Here is a 17,898-nt window from a genome sequence, read left to right as displayed (position 1 = left end):
CTGGGACATATACACACGTTTTCACCAATGCAAGATCCGCCATTTCTGCAGAAATCAGCCTCACACAAATCTGAAAATGACAAACGTATTACGTACATACTGAGCATATTCTGATGGTTTGTTTACACTATCACGTTATTGTGTGGCCACAAGCCTTACCTTTGGGATCACAGCCCAGCAGCTCAAAACGAAAACATGCCTTGGATTCCCATGTCTGGGGCTCGAATCGTATAATGTCTGTCACCATTTTTGGTGACAGATATATCGTCATAGCGGTTGTTTTGTTGTATATTGCAGGAACATTCTGAAACATACAAACACTATTCGCATCACTTTTGTCTTAAGGAGCTAATACTATAGGTGTAATTTGGCAATTCCAGAAACATGGAGATAAATGTTGATTGGAATAATGCACACTACGGATTGTGTTATCGTCATAGTCATAGTAGTGTGACGTCATATTATTATGATGAGGTCACACTGGAACAGTTACTCGTTGATACACTCAGCGAAGGAGAAAATGGATAGATGGATGGTTAGATGGATGGGTGGGTTTTGGGTGTAGATATATCATGTTAACTTTACCTGACTAAACTCCATCATCTCCTTGGCATCAGCATGCAGGTCACGAAACAGCAGCCGGAACGTCTTCATGTACTCAGGGTAATACGTAGTGTTAATCTTAGGGTGTTGAAAACGAATTGCGGCAATTGCTGTTGGTTTGTCGAGGTGTACTTCGAAGAAGGACGCAGTATTTGGTTTCGGGCACCATGATGTTCCAGCTACACCTAAAAGGTAACAGGGTTATTAAAACCGTCACTATTCACATCACATCGAACAACATGTGTCCCCTTATCCGTTTCAAAAATTATTGATGGCCGGAATGTAATAGCATGATTTTGTTTCTTGATACCATTTAAACAATTATTGGTGGCCGGAATTGAATAGCATGATTTTGTTTCTTGATATGAAAACATTTAGTTTGTACAGGACAACTGCCACAGAAAATCATTTGTCATGATTTCCGAACCAACCATGAAATATTTGTTTTGAATTTGAAAACAACCTTTAACAAAGGGTCAGAGCTGAATCATTTCTGTGATTTAGTTCACTCTCTGCACATGCGCACCATTAATTGATTTAATACAAGGATTAACTATGTCCTTTTTTGCGTATTTTAACAAGCAAAGCGTGTTCAAATTAATCAAAGCGAAACAATACGGCATAAAATGCGACATATTTCGATTTTGAATCATGTCGCGTTTTGACATTGACGTTTTCCCCTTGTTGATTATTACATGGCTCCTTAGAGGTATCTGACAAGATCTTAATTAGCATCCATTTTCTTCACTGCAATAAGCACTATAAATCTGTATCAAAAATCTCATAAGTCATTTTAAAACAGTTATTTTCATTGATCTTTGATTTCACAGAAACCAGAGACATCAGTAATTTCCTCTCACCCTCTTTTGGTCCGTATCTGGCATCGTCCTTGTCATGTCCTGCTGCTGGAGTAGACGCAGACAGCTGGTCAGACCGGATTGTACCAGTCTCCATTCCCAGGGCCGCTTTACATTCTACATTAGGAAGTGAATGGTGTTACACGCAGTAGACAGCAACATGCAATCAGTGTGATGTCGGTCTGTAAAGGAATCTAGGCGGGCAAAGTATGATGAGCGCCATGAAGGAACGATGATGAGTGATGAAGAGAATGAAAAAATGACATAATCTTTACTATCTTTCAGGATGTTCCTTCTACAGATGTTATTGTAAGGAGCGTATAGGTCTTGTATTGTATTTACAGTAGAAAAGGTTCTGTCATACATAGAAAGCACTGCGTGAAATGTCAAGGCGGATAACTCACCCCCGGGGCGTGTAGGTTCACTCGGGAGGACAGGAGGTGAGGTATCTGTCAACGATAAAAGAGGACAGTCAGAATGATCGAAGTATTTAAAACGTTTTTAAAATATAAATGGACACACTAAGATCGAATGCTACAAACCATTTGTGAGTCGAGCCCGTATGACCTCGCTTCTGACAAGAGGTACCACTTGGAGCTGATAGATTCTCATGACGACGCCTGTGTTCAAACTGGACCCAATACTCAGCTCTCCTGCCTGAACATCATGAGACCGTCGTGGAATTGACTGGGTAATACTGCCGACGGTCTTGCTGTTAAGAAGGAGTTGAAGCCCTAGAATTCTGTTCCAGGAGATCTCAATCGTATACCATTCACTGAGTGAAAGAGGAGTAACGACGTCAATCACCCAGACCTCCGATGAGGTTGCCACGTGACACGACAAGGTCTTCCCTTCATAGTACAGCCATAGTCCATTGTGAGAAGCCTCATTTCCACTAGACATCAGGTATAGCCTCTGTGACGTCATCTTTTTCAATATTCAGTGTCAGACTGTTGGGGGGAAATGCAAAAAGTTTACAATAGAACTGATTTAATTTTTCAAAGGTCATTTGTTAAGGAATTTTTACTAGTCTTCTTTCTACCTGTAGATGCTAATGGGGATTTCAATCCTTCTCACCTGTAAGTTAAACCAGACTGACAGGTGTCCAGATTGTGCCAACATGGAGACAGGTGACCCGACCCTGGAGCTACTGTAGCTGTTCCTCCCTCCCCTAGACGGATGAGGCGCTGTGTCCCTACAGTCTCCACGGTAACGCTGCCCGATACACTCATGTTTAACGATGTGGTTTGCAGAATGTTATTTTGAATCCTCAAGAACAAGAACTTGGTTACAAAGGTGTATAATTCACTCTCTGAAACAAATAGCAATCGAATTACAATGTGTATAACCACAAGGTGGTCTGTATATTTCGATACACACAGTCACACTGTACCTGTGTATCGGCACTGTTCCCCGTAATACGCTCCTTTACATCCACAGAGGTTCTTCCCAACACATGTTCCTCCGTGTTGGCAAAAGTCTTTCTGGCAAAGACCTTAAATCAAAACAAACCTATTAGTAAAAATACATTGCTAGATATACTGAAGACGGCTGTTAAGACCTGGCCTACAGGAGGTGAGGTGAGGTGAAATTGGGTTTAACGTCGTGCTTGAGAATATTTCGCTCATATGACGACGTGCATGAGTGTGTATGTGTATGTGCGGCTGCTTGTACTAGCCCAGACTTAAGCTGGTTTTATAGTGCTAGCCCACTGAGATACCACGCCTCAGTGAAGCATGAATACCCCACTCAGACACATTATACTGACTCCGAGCTGACCAGTCCTTGTTGTACCCATTAATGCCGAGCGCCAGGCAGGGACAAACAAGTACCATAGTTTAACGTCTTTTGGTATGGCGCGGTCGGTGATCGAACCCGCGACCTTCCGCTCTCCGGGCGGACGCTCTAACCACTACACCACGGAGGTGGTCTGGCCTACAGAAATCAGATTGGGTAACTGTGTATAGGATAACAATAAGTTATGAAGTTTAGATATACGAAAGATATTCAGAATGAAATAAGCACTCACCTGTTGGTTCGCACCCATTTATTTCAAATTTAAAACAGGCCGCTTTTTCATACGTCTGAGGTTCGATCCTGATGGCTTTTGTGACAAAATATGGCTTGAATCCTATCCAGTATGACATCGATTCGTTGTAAATAGAACTTATGTTCTACAACAAATGCATACATTATTTGATTATATGGCACTCACAGAATTGATAATTACGCATGCTGTCACTTCATATTAAAAGGTTTGTTTCCACGTTTACTACATCTCTGCTCCTGTATTCAGTTCCCGTTATATAGTGGTCATCTGTTGAATAATGTTGCAAACACTGGGCTAATTCTCTCTGGAATATGATCAAGCAAACAAGTTTTTGTGTCATGTAACCTCGAAATATCAACACTCATACGTACTGACTTATCAGTTAATGGGAGAAGCTGACAGAAGTTTAGATTACTTTGTAGTTGATGACAAGATCTATTGTAGAGGATAATGGATAAAATTACTGACTCAATGCCTAGTTCTTGTGCGATTTGTTTAGTATGTTTAACTCCAGTACAGGTTTTTCTGTTGCAATCGAGATTCTCGATTTCAGTCTCATATGGAGGTCATGTTTGATTGAGTTCATATCGTAGAGAAGTATAACATTTAGAAATAATGAATCAGTTATGTCCAAAATTACAGTGTAAGTAAGCATTATATAAAAGGATCACGCCAAAAAGTATTTCTTTTTGTTGTTTTAATAGATACGGTTTATAGGTAGATATTGTACGTGGCATGACTTCCGTAAGTGGGTGTGCCTTTAATTTGAAACGAAACACTGAGCCCAAGGTACAAGCTGGCTTTCCCACAAATGTTCTATGCTCATTATATTTTGATACTGATGTTTACATTTCAGTTTGTTAACGGTAAACGTTTAAATGCGAATATTCTTTGGAACACCAAAATTAATCTATATAAAATAGTGGATTGTTTTTCAGAGTATTATCTGCTTTGAAGCAGATCGTGGCATGTGCTTAAAACAGCTTCTGGCACAAAATGTCTAATGACATTAAAACAATCACATATCTTTAACTTACATGATTAAACTCCAGGAATTCTTCTGAACCAATGGCTGGTTTGTAAAGCAGCCGAAATGTCTTCATATATTTGTCAGCAAAATCGTTACATGAGGTTGTTGCTGATGTGGGATGTTGGAACTTAATGGAAGCTATAGTGGTCAGGTTCTCCAGATGCACCTCGAAGTACGGAGTGGGGTCATCTGTTGCCGGACACCAGGCAGCACCACAGTCAGCTGTAATTACAGGTCCTTGTCACACTTCCAACTAGTATAGAACCTCTCCTTGAACAGTCGAACGTCGTTAGCAGAAACATCATTAGCTAAATTCGATACACCCGGACTATTGAGTAACTGGAGATAATCAATAATCGACTATGGCACTGTATGTGTGAGACGTCAAGAACGATTCGGAATAGAATGATTGGTTGATTTCAGAAGGATATTGTGTTGGAAATTTAAACCACTCCACGCTTCCGTCCGGCAAAATACGTCCTGAAATACGATTTGTACAACAAATCAGTGTCCTTTTTGGCTCTCACGTTAACTCACTCGCTGACTCTGATGACGTAACAGAATGTAATGTGTGAGGCAAATGTCTCATATCCCCCGCGGTCACATTGCAAGACATATTGCTGAAAGCGGTTTAAAATCATATTGATTCATATAAACATACCGCTAGTGTAGGAGGTACTGAACGTTCATGGACGTCTGTGACATGTAGAACAATGTACAGGAACACTCACCCTGGCAGCAGTCGTATCGAGCGTGTTGTTTGAGATTATCCCCATCTGTGGAGGACACTACCAGTGCCGAGTCTTGAATACCACCACTCGCCATCCCTTGTGGGACGTCGCACTCTGCCAAAGTGGAAATACCAGCGTAATACAACATATTACAAGACACATACCCATTGAAATAAACAAAGCAGGGTTTAATATTATGCAAAAACAGAAATGTTACTTTCAAGTCGCCTCAGTCATTCTTACAACAACAAATACACATCTTTGAGTGGCATTTAGAAGCTGGTGTGATGAACAACCTTGGTGTTCAACAAATAAACAGTATTGGATTTAAATAAATCACCTCCAACTATTTTCTACTTCTTGTATTTCTATCAACATAATAGTTTAGGGTTCTGACAGTTCATAAAACTGATAATATTTATCTGCTATTGTTATATTCAACTCACACACGGAGCCGAAATCGATCCATACCTTCTACATTCTTTTGAAAGAAAAATGGCTTTATAACGTGACTGTAGGATGATAATGCTGTAATTTATTTCACGTTTAATATTATCTGCATAAGACACGCCCGATAGTTTATTATGTTGGCCCATCACTTAGCTGCCGTCAGGTACAGTCTGATCGATTCTGTGATGTACAAGTAGCTGCTTATGAAATAGACAGGCCGGTCACACGCGGTACATAACCCAAACCGTACCGGTGTTCAATGTCAGTTTATCACGTCTAATCTGAACAAACAGTCAGCAGCGTCCAGATGTTGTCAGTGTGGCAGGTAGCTGGCGATCCGGGTACACAGCCTTATCTAACGTGCCTGTGTACCCGGGTATTATTTACAAGGTAGGGATACCACATAGTCTAGGCGTTGGCCAACTAGTGAGGCCTTATCGGTAAACACAGAAGAGAAACACTATTTCTGAGCTTTTTAACCTTTGTCAACACGCAGTAAAACGCCACATCGGTGTCCATATTTGAAAGTGAACATGGTGTAGTTATTTCGGAACTTCAGTGTATGAGCAGTAATTCGGTAAGAATGATGGATATTATGGAATGCAATACATAATTCCAATATTATAGTCCGTTTGTCTCAAAAGCGGACCGATGAATTGCAATCTAACTCGAACACTAATTTTTGTCCTAAAAATATAAAAGTTGTTTAACAAACTATCATTAAAATACTGACAGAGTTCACTGTTTGTTACGGCACAGCACAGGTTAATGAATAAATAACTTTGTCGGCATTTGTGCACGTGCTTCTCGAACACATGACTGTCCCTTTCTCTGCACTCCTCCCTCTTAACAAATAGTGAACTGTGTCAATATTTTGATGACATATTGTTTAACAACTAATATATTTTGAGGACACAAATTGTGCAAAAACCTCACAAAGTTGGTATGATGTTTTGATTATGACCAGCGTTTCATTGAGTATTTTATGATTATTAGTGTTCGAGTTAGATTGCAATTCATCGGTCCGCTTTTGAGCCAAACGGACTATAGAGTAGTTTACATCACACACGATGACATTCTCTGTTCCTAATTGACAATGTAATGAATGTGTGTCTTTAAAACGAAACCACTTTGTACTTACAATGTATAAATAATGCAGACTTGTTCTCGTCACTATATGGCTGGAATAATGCCGATGTGACGTAAAGCCCAACTCAACTCAACTCACCTCAACTGTCTCTCTGTGATATATCTCTCATGACATAAAGACAGAGATATTATGGTAATATAGGATGGACTCTCTCACGTTTGTTAATTGACCTGTCCCTCTGTGGTATATCATTGACACTGTGGAGAGTTATTATGGATTATGGTTGGGACTCTCCCATGTTTGTTAATTGGTCTGTCCCTCTGTGGTATTTCACTGACACTGTGGAGAGTTATGATGGATTATGGATTCACGTTTGTTAATGGACCTGTCCCTCTCTCACGTGTTGTTAATTTACCTGTCCCTCTGTGGTATATCACTGACACTGACACTGAGAGTTATTATGGATTATGGTATGGACTCTCCATGTTTGTTAATTGGTCTGTCCCTCTGTGGTATATCACTGACACTGTGGAGAGTTATTATGGATTATGGTATGGACTCTCTCACGTTTGTTAATTGACCTGTCCCTCTGTGGTATATCACTGACACTGTGGAGAGTTATTATGGATTATGGTATGGACTCTCTCACGTTTGTTAATTGACCTGTCCCTCTGTGGTATATCACTGACACTGTGGAGAGTTATTATGGATTATGGTATGGACTCTCTCACGTTTGTTAATTGGTCTGTCCCTCTGTGGTATATCACTGACACTGTGGAGAGTTATTATGGATTATGGTATGGACTCTCTCACGTTTGTTAATTGACCTGTCCCTCTGTGGTATATCACTGACACTGTGGAGAGTTATTATGGATTATGGTATGGACTCTCTCACGTTTGTTAATTGACCTGTCCCTCTGTGGTATATCACTGACACTGTGGAGAGTTATTATGGATTATGGTATGGACTCTCCCATGTTTGTTAATTGGTCTGTCCCTCTGTGGTATATCACTGACACTGTGGAGAGTTATTATGGATTATGGTATGGTCTCTTTCACGTTTGTTAATTGACCTGTCCCTCTGTGGTATATCACTGACACTGTGGAGAGTTATTATGGATTATGGTATGGACTCTCCCATGTTTGTTAATTGACCTGTCCCTCTGTGGTATATCACTGACGCTGTGGAGAGTTATTATGGATTATGGTATGGCCTCTCCCACGTTTGTTAATTGGTCTGTTCCTCTGTGGTATATCACTGACACTGTGGAGAGTTATTATGGATTATGGTATGGACTCTCTCACGTTTGTTAATTGACCTGTCCCTCTGTGGTATATCACTGACACTGTGGAGAGTTATTATGGATTATGGTATGGACTCTCTCACGTTTGTTAATTGACCTGTCCCTCTGTGGTATATCACTGACACTGTGGAGAGTTATTATGGATTATGGTATGGCCTCTCCCATGTTTGTTAATTGGTCTGTCCCTCTGTGGTATATCACTGACACTGTGGAGAGTTATTATGGATTATGGTATGGACTCTCTCATGTTTGTTAATTGGTCTGTCTCTCTGTGGTATATCACTGAAACTGTGGAGAGTTATTATGGATTATGGTATGGACTCTCCCATGTTTGTTAATTGGTCTGTCCCTCTGTGGTATATCACTGACACTGTGGAGAGTTATTATGGATTATGGTATGGACTCTCCCATGTTTGTTAATTGGTCTGTCCCTCTGTGATATATCACTGACACTGTGGAGAGTTATGATGGATTATGATGGATGTTGATATGGTGTCTCTCTCACGACACTTGTTATGGATTATGGGTGTGTCTCTCTGTGGTATATCACTGACACTGTGGAGAGTTATTATGGATTATGGTATGGACTCTCCTCTCATGTTTGTTAATTGACCTGTCACTCTGTGGTATATCACTGACACTGTGGAGAGTTATTATGGATTATGGTATGGACTCTCTCACGTTTGTTAATTGACCTGTCCTCTCTGTGGTATATCACTGACACTGTGGAGAGTTATTATGGATTATGGTATGGACTCTCTCATGTTTGTTAATTGGTCTGTCCCTCTGTGGTATATCACTGACACTGTGGAGAGTTATTATGGATTATGGTATGGACTCTCCCATGTTTGTTAATTGGTCTGTCCCTCTGTGGTATATCACTGACACTGTGGAGAGTTATTATGGATTATGGTATGGACTCTCTCACGTTTGTTAATTGGTCTGTCCCTCTGTGGTATATCACTGACAATGTGGAGAGTTTTTATGGATGATGGTATGGACTCTCCCATGTTTGTTAATTGACCTGTCACTCTGTGATATATCACTGACACTGTGGAGAGTTATTATGGATTATGGTATGGATTACGTTTGTTAATTGGACTCTCTGTGATATATCACGACACTGTTGTTATTATGGATTATGGTATGGACTCTCTCACGTTTGTTAATTGACCTGTCCCTCTGTAATATATCACTAACACTGTGGAGAGTTATTATGGATTATGGTATGGACTCTCCCACGTTTGTTAATTGACCTGTCCCTCTGTGGTATATCATTGACACTGTGGAGAGTTATTATGGATAATGGTATGGACTCTCCCATGTTTGTTAATTGGTCTGTCTCTCTGTGATATATCACTGACACTGTGGAGAGTTATTATGGATTATGGTATGGACTCTCCCATGTTTGTTAATTGGTCTGTCTCTCTGTGATATATCACTGACACTGTGGAGAGTTATTATGGATTATGGTTGGGACTCTCCCATGTTTGTTAATTGGTCTGTCTCTCTGTTCTCTGTGGAATATCACTGGCACTATAGGGAGAGAGACATACTAGGTATGTACTCTCTCACGTTTGTTAACTTGTCTGTCTCTCTGTGGTATATCACTGGCACTATAGAGAGAGATAGACCATAAACATCATGAACACCGATCCACGCAATTGGGATACGATGACATGACAAGTCTGACCACCCGATCCCATTAGTCACATCTTACGACGCCATAATTATAGATTGGTGTCTCATTTCAGGGAATTAATCTGGCGATGACACCGTAGAGACAGTTACAAAGTGTGTCCGATTTGGCGTCTGTGAATTGGTTCGCCAATGTCGGTATATCACTCATATATCATATACTTCTTTTCTTACGGTTATGTATAAATGTTCATTTATGAAAAACATACAGAAAAATATTTATCACCAACAAGTGGTTGAAATTGTAAAAAATGAGACTCGTCTATTGTAACACAGATTCCTGTGCACTTATGTAGCCAGGAAGCGCATCCCTTGGGCCACAGAGGAGTCGCTAGAATTGTCGAGGGAAAACATTGTCCATTACACGGTCTTCTAAAGTCATTACATCGTATCAATACCATTTTGTTTACCAAAGAAACAATTTAGGTTTATGGTCTTAATGGAATATATTATCTTGTTTTGCAACTGTAGTGAATGAAGATACCTATCCACAGTAACAGTCCCTTGGTCTCTTCTTTATCCAACAAAGCTTGACGCTTGCCATGTTATATGATCGAAGTACTTTTCAAATGTGTATTTTCTCGTTTTCGTTTAATAAGCATTCAAAATCAACGTATATGCCCTTATATCAGTAACGTATATACAAAGATTAATATTGACAAACTGATATCCAAAAGATTGTATGGCAGGAAAATTATTTCAACTCCCATGCCTTTGCATGAGTTTGTGTTGGTATGATAGTTCAACTGACCTCTTAGCGGTCATCAGGTATCATTGTCATTCCAGATTCATAAACACATACAATATAGTCACAACCATACAGAGGGGTCTAGTGGGTATGTCTTATGTAACGGGCTTTTGTTTATTTTGAAGTGGAGAAAGAGTCATGGAGCGACGGGGACCATGTCCATTGGAATGGCAATATGTAGTAGAGATCATTCCTGACCACTCGTCCCCCTATCCATGAATGTTACATGTGAAAATACGAAAAGCAATCAGACTGCGTGTAAAGATTGTGGATCTATGATAAATGCAGTCCCCAGTACTTAAATCGGTTATGACTGTTTAAGCCCGTTTACAAAAGTCGTGAAAATATATATCATCATTAGACATTATAAAGTACACACATACCACCAACGTGTTGCATGAGTTGAAGTTGTTTGGTGAAAAAAGCCCCACGTACGGTGAAACATTCAAGTCAGCACACCTGTTTACCAAGTGCATCATTTTCAGACAAACTGTCTGTCCCTCCTAATGTATTTCAGTGTAATATCCATTAACATATTATAATTATCATGGAGTTTAGATAGGAGTTTCATAACAATGCATATATTATTCTATTAGTAATAAACATTAATGTGTAATATTGTGCTCTCATTTAATTTCATGAGGATTATTTGTGAACCAAATCATTAAGCATGACATTCCAGCCTCAAATATTTATAAAAGTCGTTCGTTGAATAAACATTATTTTGAACATTTAGAATTTTACGATAACCAGACTAAGAGTGACCATATTCCACATTCATTTTTCAGGTTTAATGTGTACCCATAGTTGCAATACCCATCTCAACAAATATGTAAAGGTCACAAACGACTAAGTAAATAATGATTAACGTAATATAGAAACATATTTTACTGATTATCATAAATCGAAGGCGCAAGTTCAGTATAGGAAAGACTGTCTGTTTGTCTATTTATCTGTCTGTATCAGATAGGTGTGTGTGTGCTGATAATATCACTTTGCACAAAATTAAATCGATAAATTAGTTTCTAGGAGATAAGTGTAATATACATTTAATGTTTTGGTTTCGGACAACTGGATATTGCAATCTGATGTACTGTTGTACTGGCCAGTGTGTATATGTTTGGGGACTTATTACAGAGCTTAAGTTTAATGGCAATATGAACAGTCGTTCCCAAAGAGGTCAGTTACATGACGGCGAAATTGACGTTCATAAGCCAAAAATGATGTTGATGATGTTTTCTAAAAATGACGAAACCACTGACAGGCTACTTTCACATCCCTGCGGAAAACCGGAAATTACGTTTCACGTGTGAATATAAAATGTTTGGAGCTTTATGCCATCATTTTCTATTAAAATATCCGTTCAAAATCAATCTCGCTTCTACCCGTCGGAGCGGTCGCAACGTTGAAATTCACATCCTCCAATCTAAGGATTCGATACCTATCCAGATTGACAGAGACTGTCCGCGGCAAACTATGGCGGATTCGATCAGTGTCTGACAGTCAACAGCAAACTATCGATTCGATCTATGTCTAGACTGACAGAGACTGTCCACAGCAAACTATCGCTGATTCTATCTGTGTCTAGACTGACAGAGACTCTCCACAGCAAACTATCGCTGATTCTATCTGTGTCTAGACTGACAGAGAGTGTCCACGGCAAACTATGGCGGATTCGATCAGTGTCTGACAGTCAACAGCAAACGATCGATTCGATCTATGTCTAGACTGACAGAGACTGTCCACAGCAAACTATCGCTGATTCTATCTGTGTCTAGACTGACAGAGACTGTCCACAGCAAACTATCCCTGATTCTATCTGTGTCTAGACTGACAGAGACTGTCCACAGCAAACTATCGCTGATTCTATCTGTGTCTGGACTGACAGAGACTGTCCACGGCAAACTATCGTTGATTCTATCTGTGTCTAGACTGACAGAGACTGTCCAAAGCAAACTATCGCTGATTCTATCTGTGTGTGGACTGACAGAGACTGTCCACGGCAAACTATCGCTGATTCTATCTGTGTCTGGTCTGACAGAAACTGTCCACGGCAAACTTTCGCTGATTCTATCTGTGTCTGGACTGACAAATACTATCCACGACAAACTATCGCTGATTCTATCTGTTTGTGAATGACAGAGACTGTCCACGGCAAACTATCGCTGATTCTATCTGTATGTGGACTGACAGAGACTGTCCACGGCAAACTATCGCTGATTCTATATCTGTGTGGACTGACAGAAACTGTCCACGGCAAACTATCGCTGATTCTATCTGTGTGTGGACTGACAGAGACTGTCCACGGCAAACTATCACTGATTCTATCTGTGTCTGGATTGACAGAGACTGTCCACGGCAAACTATCGCTGATTCTATCTGTGTCTGGTCTGACAGAAACTGTCCACGGCAAACTTTCGCTGATTCTATCTGTGTGTGGACTGACAAATACTATCCACTACAAACTATCGCTGATTCTATCTGTTTGTCAATGACAGAGACTGTCCACGGCAAACGATCGCTGATTCTATCTGTGTCTGGACTGACAGAGACTGTCCACAGCAAACTATCGCTGATTCTATCTGTGTGTGGACTGACAGAAACTGTCCACGGCAAACTATCGCTGATTCTATCTGTGTGTGGACTGACAGAGACTGTCCACGGCAAACTATCGCTGATTCTATCTGTGTGTGGACTGACAAATACTATCCACGACAAACTATCGCTGATTCTATCTGTGTCTGGACTGACAGAGACTGTCCTCGGCAAACTATCGCTGATTCTATCTGTGTCTGGACTGACAGAGACTGTCCACGGCAAACTATCACTGATTCTATCTGTGTCTGGATTGACAGAGACTGTCCACGGCAAACTATCGCTGATTCTATCTGTGTCTGGACTGACAAATACTATCCACGACAAACTATCGCTGATTCTATCTGTTTGTGAATGACAGAGACTGTCCACGGCAAACTATCGCTGATTCTATCTGTATGTGGACTGACAGAGACTGTCCACGGCAAACTATCGCTGATTCTATCTGTGTGTGGACTGACAGAAACTGTCCACGGCAAACTATCGCTGATTCTATCTGTGTGTGGACTGACAGAGACTGTCCACGGCAAACTATCGCTGATTCTATCTGTGTGTGGACTGACAAATACTATCCACGACAAACTATCGCTGATTCTATCTGTGTCTGGACTGACAGAGACTGTCCACGGCAAACTATCACTGATTCTATCTGTGTCTGGTCTGACAGAAACTGTCCACGGCAAACTATCGCTGATTCTATCTGTGTGTGGACTGACAAATACTATCCACGACAAACTATCGCTGATTCTATCTGTTTGTGAATGACAGAGACTGTCCACGGCAAACGATCGCTGATTCTATCTGTGTCTGGACTGACAAATACTATCCACGACAAACTATCGCTGATTCTATCTGTGTCTGGACTGACAGAGACTGTCCACGGCAAACTATCAATTCTATCTGTGTCTGGATTGACAGACTGTCCACGGCAAACTATCGCTGATTCTATCTGTGTCTGGACTGACAGAGACTGTCCACAGCAAACTATCGCTGATTCTATCTGTGTCTGGACTGACAGAGACTGTCCACAGCAAACTATCGCTGATTCTATCTGTGTCTGGACTGACAGAGACTGTCCACGGCAAACTATCGCTGATTCTATCTGTGTCTGGACTGACAGAGACTGTCCACAGCAAACTATCGCTGATTCTATCTGTGTCTGGACTGACAGAGACTGTCCACAGCAAACTATCGCTGATTCTATCTGTGTCTGGACTGACAGAGACTGTCCACGGCAAACTATCGCTGATTCTATCTGTGTCTGGACTGACAGAGACTGTCCACAGCAAACTATCGCTGATTCTATCTGTGTCTGGACTGACAGAGACTGTCCACAGCAAACTATCGCTGATTCTATCTGTGTCTGGACTGACAGAGACTGTCCACGGCAAACTATCGCTGATTCTATCTGTGTGTGGACTGACAGAGACTGTCCACAGCAAACTATCGCTGATTCTATCTGTGTCTGGACTGACAGAAACTGTCCACGGCAAACTATCGCTGATTCTATCTGTGTGTGGACTGACAGAGACTGTCCACAGCAAACTATCGCTGGTTCTATCTGTGTGTGGACTGACAAATACTATCCACGACAAACTATCGCTGATTCTATCTGGTGTCTGGATTGACAGAGACTGTCCACGGCAAACTATCGCTGATTCTATCTGTGTCTGGACTGACAGAGACTGTCCACAGCAAACGATCGCTGATTCTATCTGTGTCTGGACTGACAGAGACTGTCCACGGCAAACTATCGCTGATTCTATCTGTGTGTGGACTGACAAATACTATCCACGACAAACTATCGCTGATCTCTATCTGTGTCTGGATTGACAGAGACTGTCCACGGCAAACTATCGCTGATTCTATCTGTGTGTGGACTGACAGAGACTGTCCACAGCAAACTATGGCTGATTCTATCTGTGTCTGGACTGACAGAAACTGTCCCCGGCAAACTATCGCTGATTCTATCTGTGACTGGACTGACAGAGACTGTCTATGGCAAACTATCGCTGATTCTCTCCGTGTCTAGACTGACAGAGACTGTCACAGCAAACTATCGCTGATTCTATCTGTGTGTGGATTGACAGAGACTGTCCACAGCAAACTATCGCTGAATCTCTCTGTGTCTAGACTGACAGAGACTGTCCACGGCAAACTATCGCTGATTCTATCTGTGTCTGGACTGACAGAGACTGTCCACGGCAAACTATCGCTGATTCTATCTGTGTCTGGTCTGACAGAGACTGTCCACGGCAAACTATCGCTGATTCTATCTGTGACTGGACTGACAGAGACTGTCCAAGGCAAACTATCGCTGATTCTATCTGTGTCTGGACTGACAGAGACTGTCCACGGCAAACTATCGCTGATTCTATCTGTGACTGGACTGACAGAGACTGTTCTCGGCAAACTTTCGCTGATTCTATCTGTGTGTGGACTGACAGAGACTGTCCACGGCAAACTATCGCTGATTCTATCTGTGTCTGGACTGACAGAGACTGTCCACGGCAAACTATCGCTGATTCTATCTGTGTCTGGACTGAAAGTGACAGGTGGTTTCAACCTATTGACGTAGTGTTATTTGCGATGCTCATTTTTGGTTTTATGTGTTAAACATGTGTGGTAATGTTACTAACTGATGCACCATTTGTTACAAAATTATACATAGATTAAGTGTATGCGTATATTCACTTGTGAATCTGTGTTTCGTTTGTGTCTTTCCCCAATACATGTAGTGATATGATATAAAATTAGCTTACTGTTATAGCCTGAAACATAGATATGGTAGTAAACTAATATTGTACATACGCTGGGCTGAGGGTGAGTTTTGGCCATGAACCACTGTCATAACACACACCAGTAGGAGAAGGTATGGATACGAGAACATTGTTCTCTGCCACACAAACGGTACACGATGTCTGAAAATATAGGTTTTCTTTATTAATACCAGTGCTAGAAAAGCGAAACATTCCAGTCAATAAAACTGTTTTCAGAATAATGTATACAAAAATGAATGAATGAGTTCCGTTTAATGTCTTGATATCTTAATGTCAGACACCTTACGCAAGGAAACCAGTAATGAGGTAATTTGGGGACTACATCATTAATCGTGTAGTTAATAACTTGCATATGTACAGTCAAATAGAAACAAACATGCAAAGCAAAAAATAAACGCATAATTTGCAAAATGTGAAAACGTTAGATGCTTGCCTTTTTTCAAACAATCCAGTCCTGTGTAATGTTTGTTAGAAGGTAACTGAAGGGTAGGTGCTCAGCTGAAATAAGCCGACTACCCAGTCAGCCCGGTTATATATATACCTACCCTGGCCTCGCCCACCACAGCCAGCCTGGCCTATGGTGTATCATAAGGTGTGTTGCTGGCAATGTGTGTATCAGGTATAATCAGTGAACGTCCACAAATACTGGAGTATACGGAGCTGCATAGGGGACCATCGATGTGTGGGTGGTAGAGCATACTTACGATTGACTTATTTCCGGCAACTGTTATCAATGCATGCTAGTATACTGATTACCGGTTGACGCCCACTGTCAACAACTTCACGGGTATGTCATGGCAAAGTAACTCTGGAAATACCACTCAGACGAATGCCAATGAACACCATGAATACACTATCAAACGCCACGCTAGATCTCGTTATGTACTCACTAATGTGTATTTACAACCAAACATGATTGAATTAGTATCTGGTCATCCATGGCAGTAAGACAGCTTTCAACAGAAATACGCAGTGATAGTACTATAAAATATGGTCAAATATTGACAACTGCACAGTTGGCATAGTAAGTTCGAGGTTGTGTCTTTTGGACTCACTAAAAATCTTTGATTGTGGGTTTGGAACCCTGTTCGACCCGATTATGTTTCTAGCTTTACCATACGAATGCTCGTGGAATTCACCAGAGTGGCAAAATATCTGAGAACTGTGTAGCAGCAAGAACACAAATGCGAAACTCGCGCCACAGAATTTATTCATTCCACACATGTGACGAGGTTCAAAAACTACAATAAAAACAAACAAAAAGAACCTCAGTTATACAAACACAAACTCATATCAATACAGATATGAAAAAGCCTTTTTTACATAATTTTACTCATTTTAGGCCTTATACACTGTTACAGAACCATATTCGTTATTTCATCTAGGCTCAGTCATGAAAACAATGCAAATAACAGAAATAGACAGTTCACATGAAATTTCCCTTCAAATTACACATTTCCTACCAAAAAACATAATAAACACCAAAAAATAGCAGATATTCATTACATTACACCTTCTCTCAAAAACATTATGGTAGGATACAGCAAAATTGTTACTTACACCTTGTGTTCCCACTTGGACCAGGTGCATGACCAATATGGAGAGTCAGTGACTTCAGCCAGGTAACAAATTTGAAACAGCCACCAGGTGGTGATGATATGCAAATTAGGTCAGCTGACCCTTATGTTTGTAAACAATGACATGTGCTTTTGTTTTGATTACAATAAGGAGTAGAAATCAATGTTTTGATTTACTCATCTAAAGAAGTGAATTAACTTATTGGAGATGTAATTGATTGTAGATGATGATTTTGAAACATAAATATGCTTATAGATGATTGTAATAAGCATTTTGTACAAAAGTGAAAAATATGGTTTTAGCCTTTACATACTCGGCCTCTTAAACATATATAACATGTTTAACACAAAAAATAAAGGCTAAATACTACCTTAAAGCTGGAAA

At 40.6% G+C, this 17,898-nt stretch overlaps 1 protein-coding gene across 1 annotated transcript; it reads right to left on the bottom strand.

The window, feature by feature from the left end:
- Nucleotides 1–1,864: 1,864 nt before the first annotated feature.
- On the bottom strand, nucleotides 1,865–16,071 carry LOC124272349. The gene is made up of 8 exons (XM_046707523.1): nucleotides 15,968–16,071; nucleotides 5,272–5,385; nucleotides 4,548–4,762; nucleotides 3,490–3,634; nucleotides 2,854–2,955; nucleotides 2,538–2,772; nucleotides 2,003–2,410; nucleotides 1,865–1,909 (listed from the first exon to the last, which is right to left on the bottom strand). The coding sequence occupies exons 1-7, from the start codon at nucleotides 16,044–16,046 to the stop codon at nucleotides 2,356–2,358; spliced, it is 945 nt and encodes a 314-aa protein (XP_046563479.1). The 5' UTR covers nucleotides 16,047–16,071; the 3' UTR covers nucleotides 1,865–1,909; nucleotides 2,003–2,355.
- Nucleotides 16,072–17,898: the final 1,827 nt, after the last annotated feature.

The sequence above is a fragment of the Haliotis rubra genome, unplaced genomic scaffold (assembly GCF_003918875.1).
Source record: "Haliotis rubra isolate DU_JTF1 unplaced genomic scaffold, ASM391887v1 Scf169, whole genome shotgun sequence".
In the NCBI taxonomy this organism is placed as follows: Eukaryota; Metazoa; Mollusca; class Gastropoda; order Lepetellida; family Haliotidae; genus Haliotis; species Haliotis rubra.
Note: the sequence above shows the minus strand (reverse complement) of the source record. Positions and strands in the feature narration are given on the sequence as shown.

What these genes read in the sequence shown, in the direction of transcription:
- LOC124272349 (XM_046707523.1), bottom strand. Translation starts at nt 16,046, where the DNA reads ATGTTCTCGTATCCATACCTTCTCCTACTGGTGTGTGTTATGACAGTG. An exon ending in AAACTCACCCTCAGCCCAGC is followed by an intron (nt 5,386 to 15,967) that starts GTATGTACAATA and finishes CCACTTTGGCAG; the next exon opens with AGTGCGACGTCCCACAAGGG. An exon ending in TCGATACGACTGCTGCCAGG is followed by an intron (nt 4,763 to 5,271) that starts GTGAGTGTTCCT and finishes CTGTAATTACAG; the next exon opens with CTGACTGTGGTGCTGCCTGG.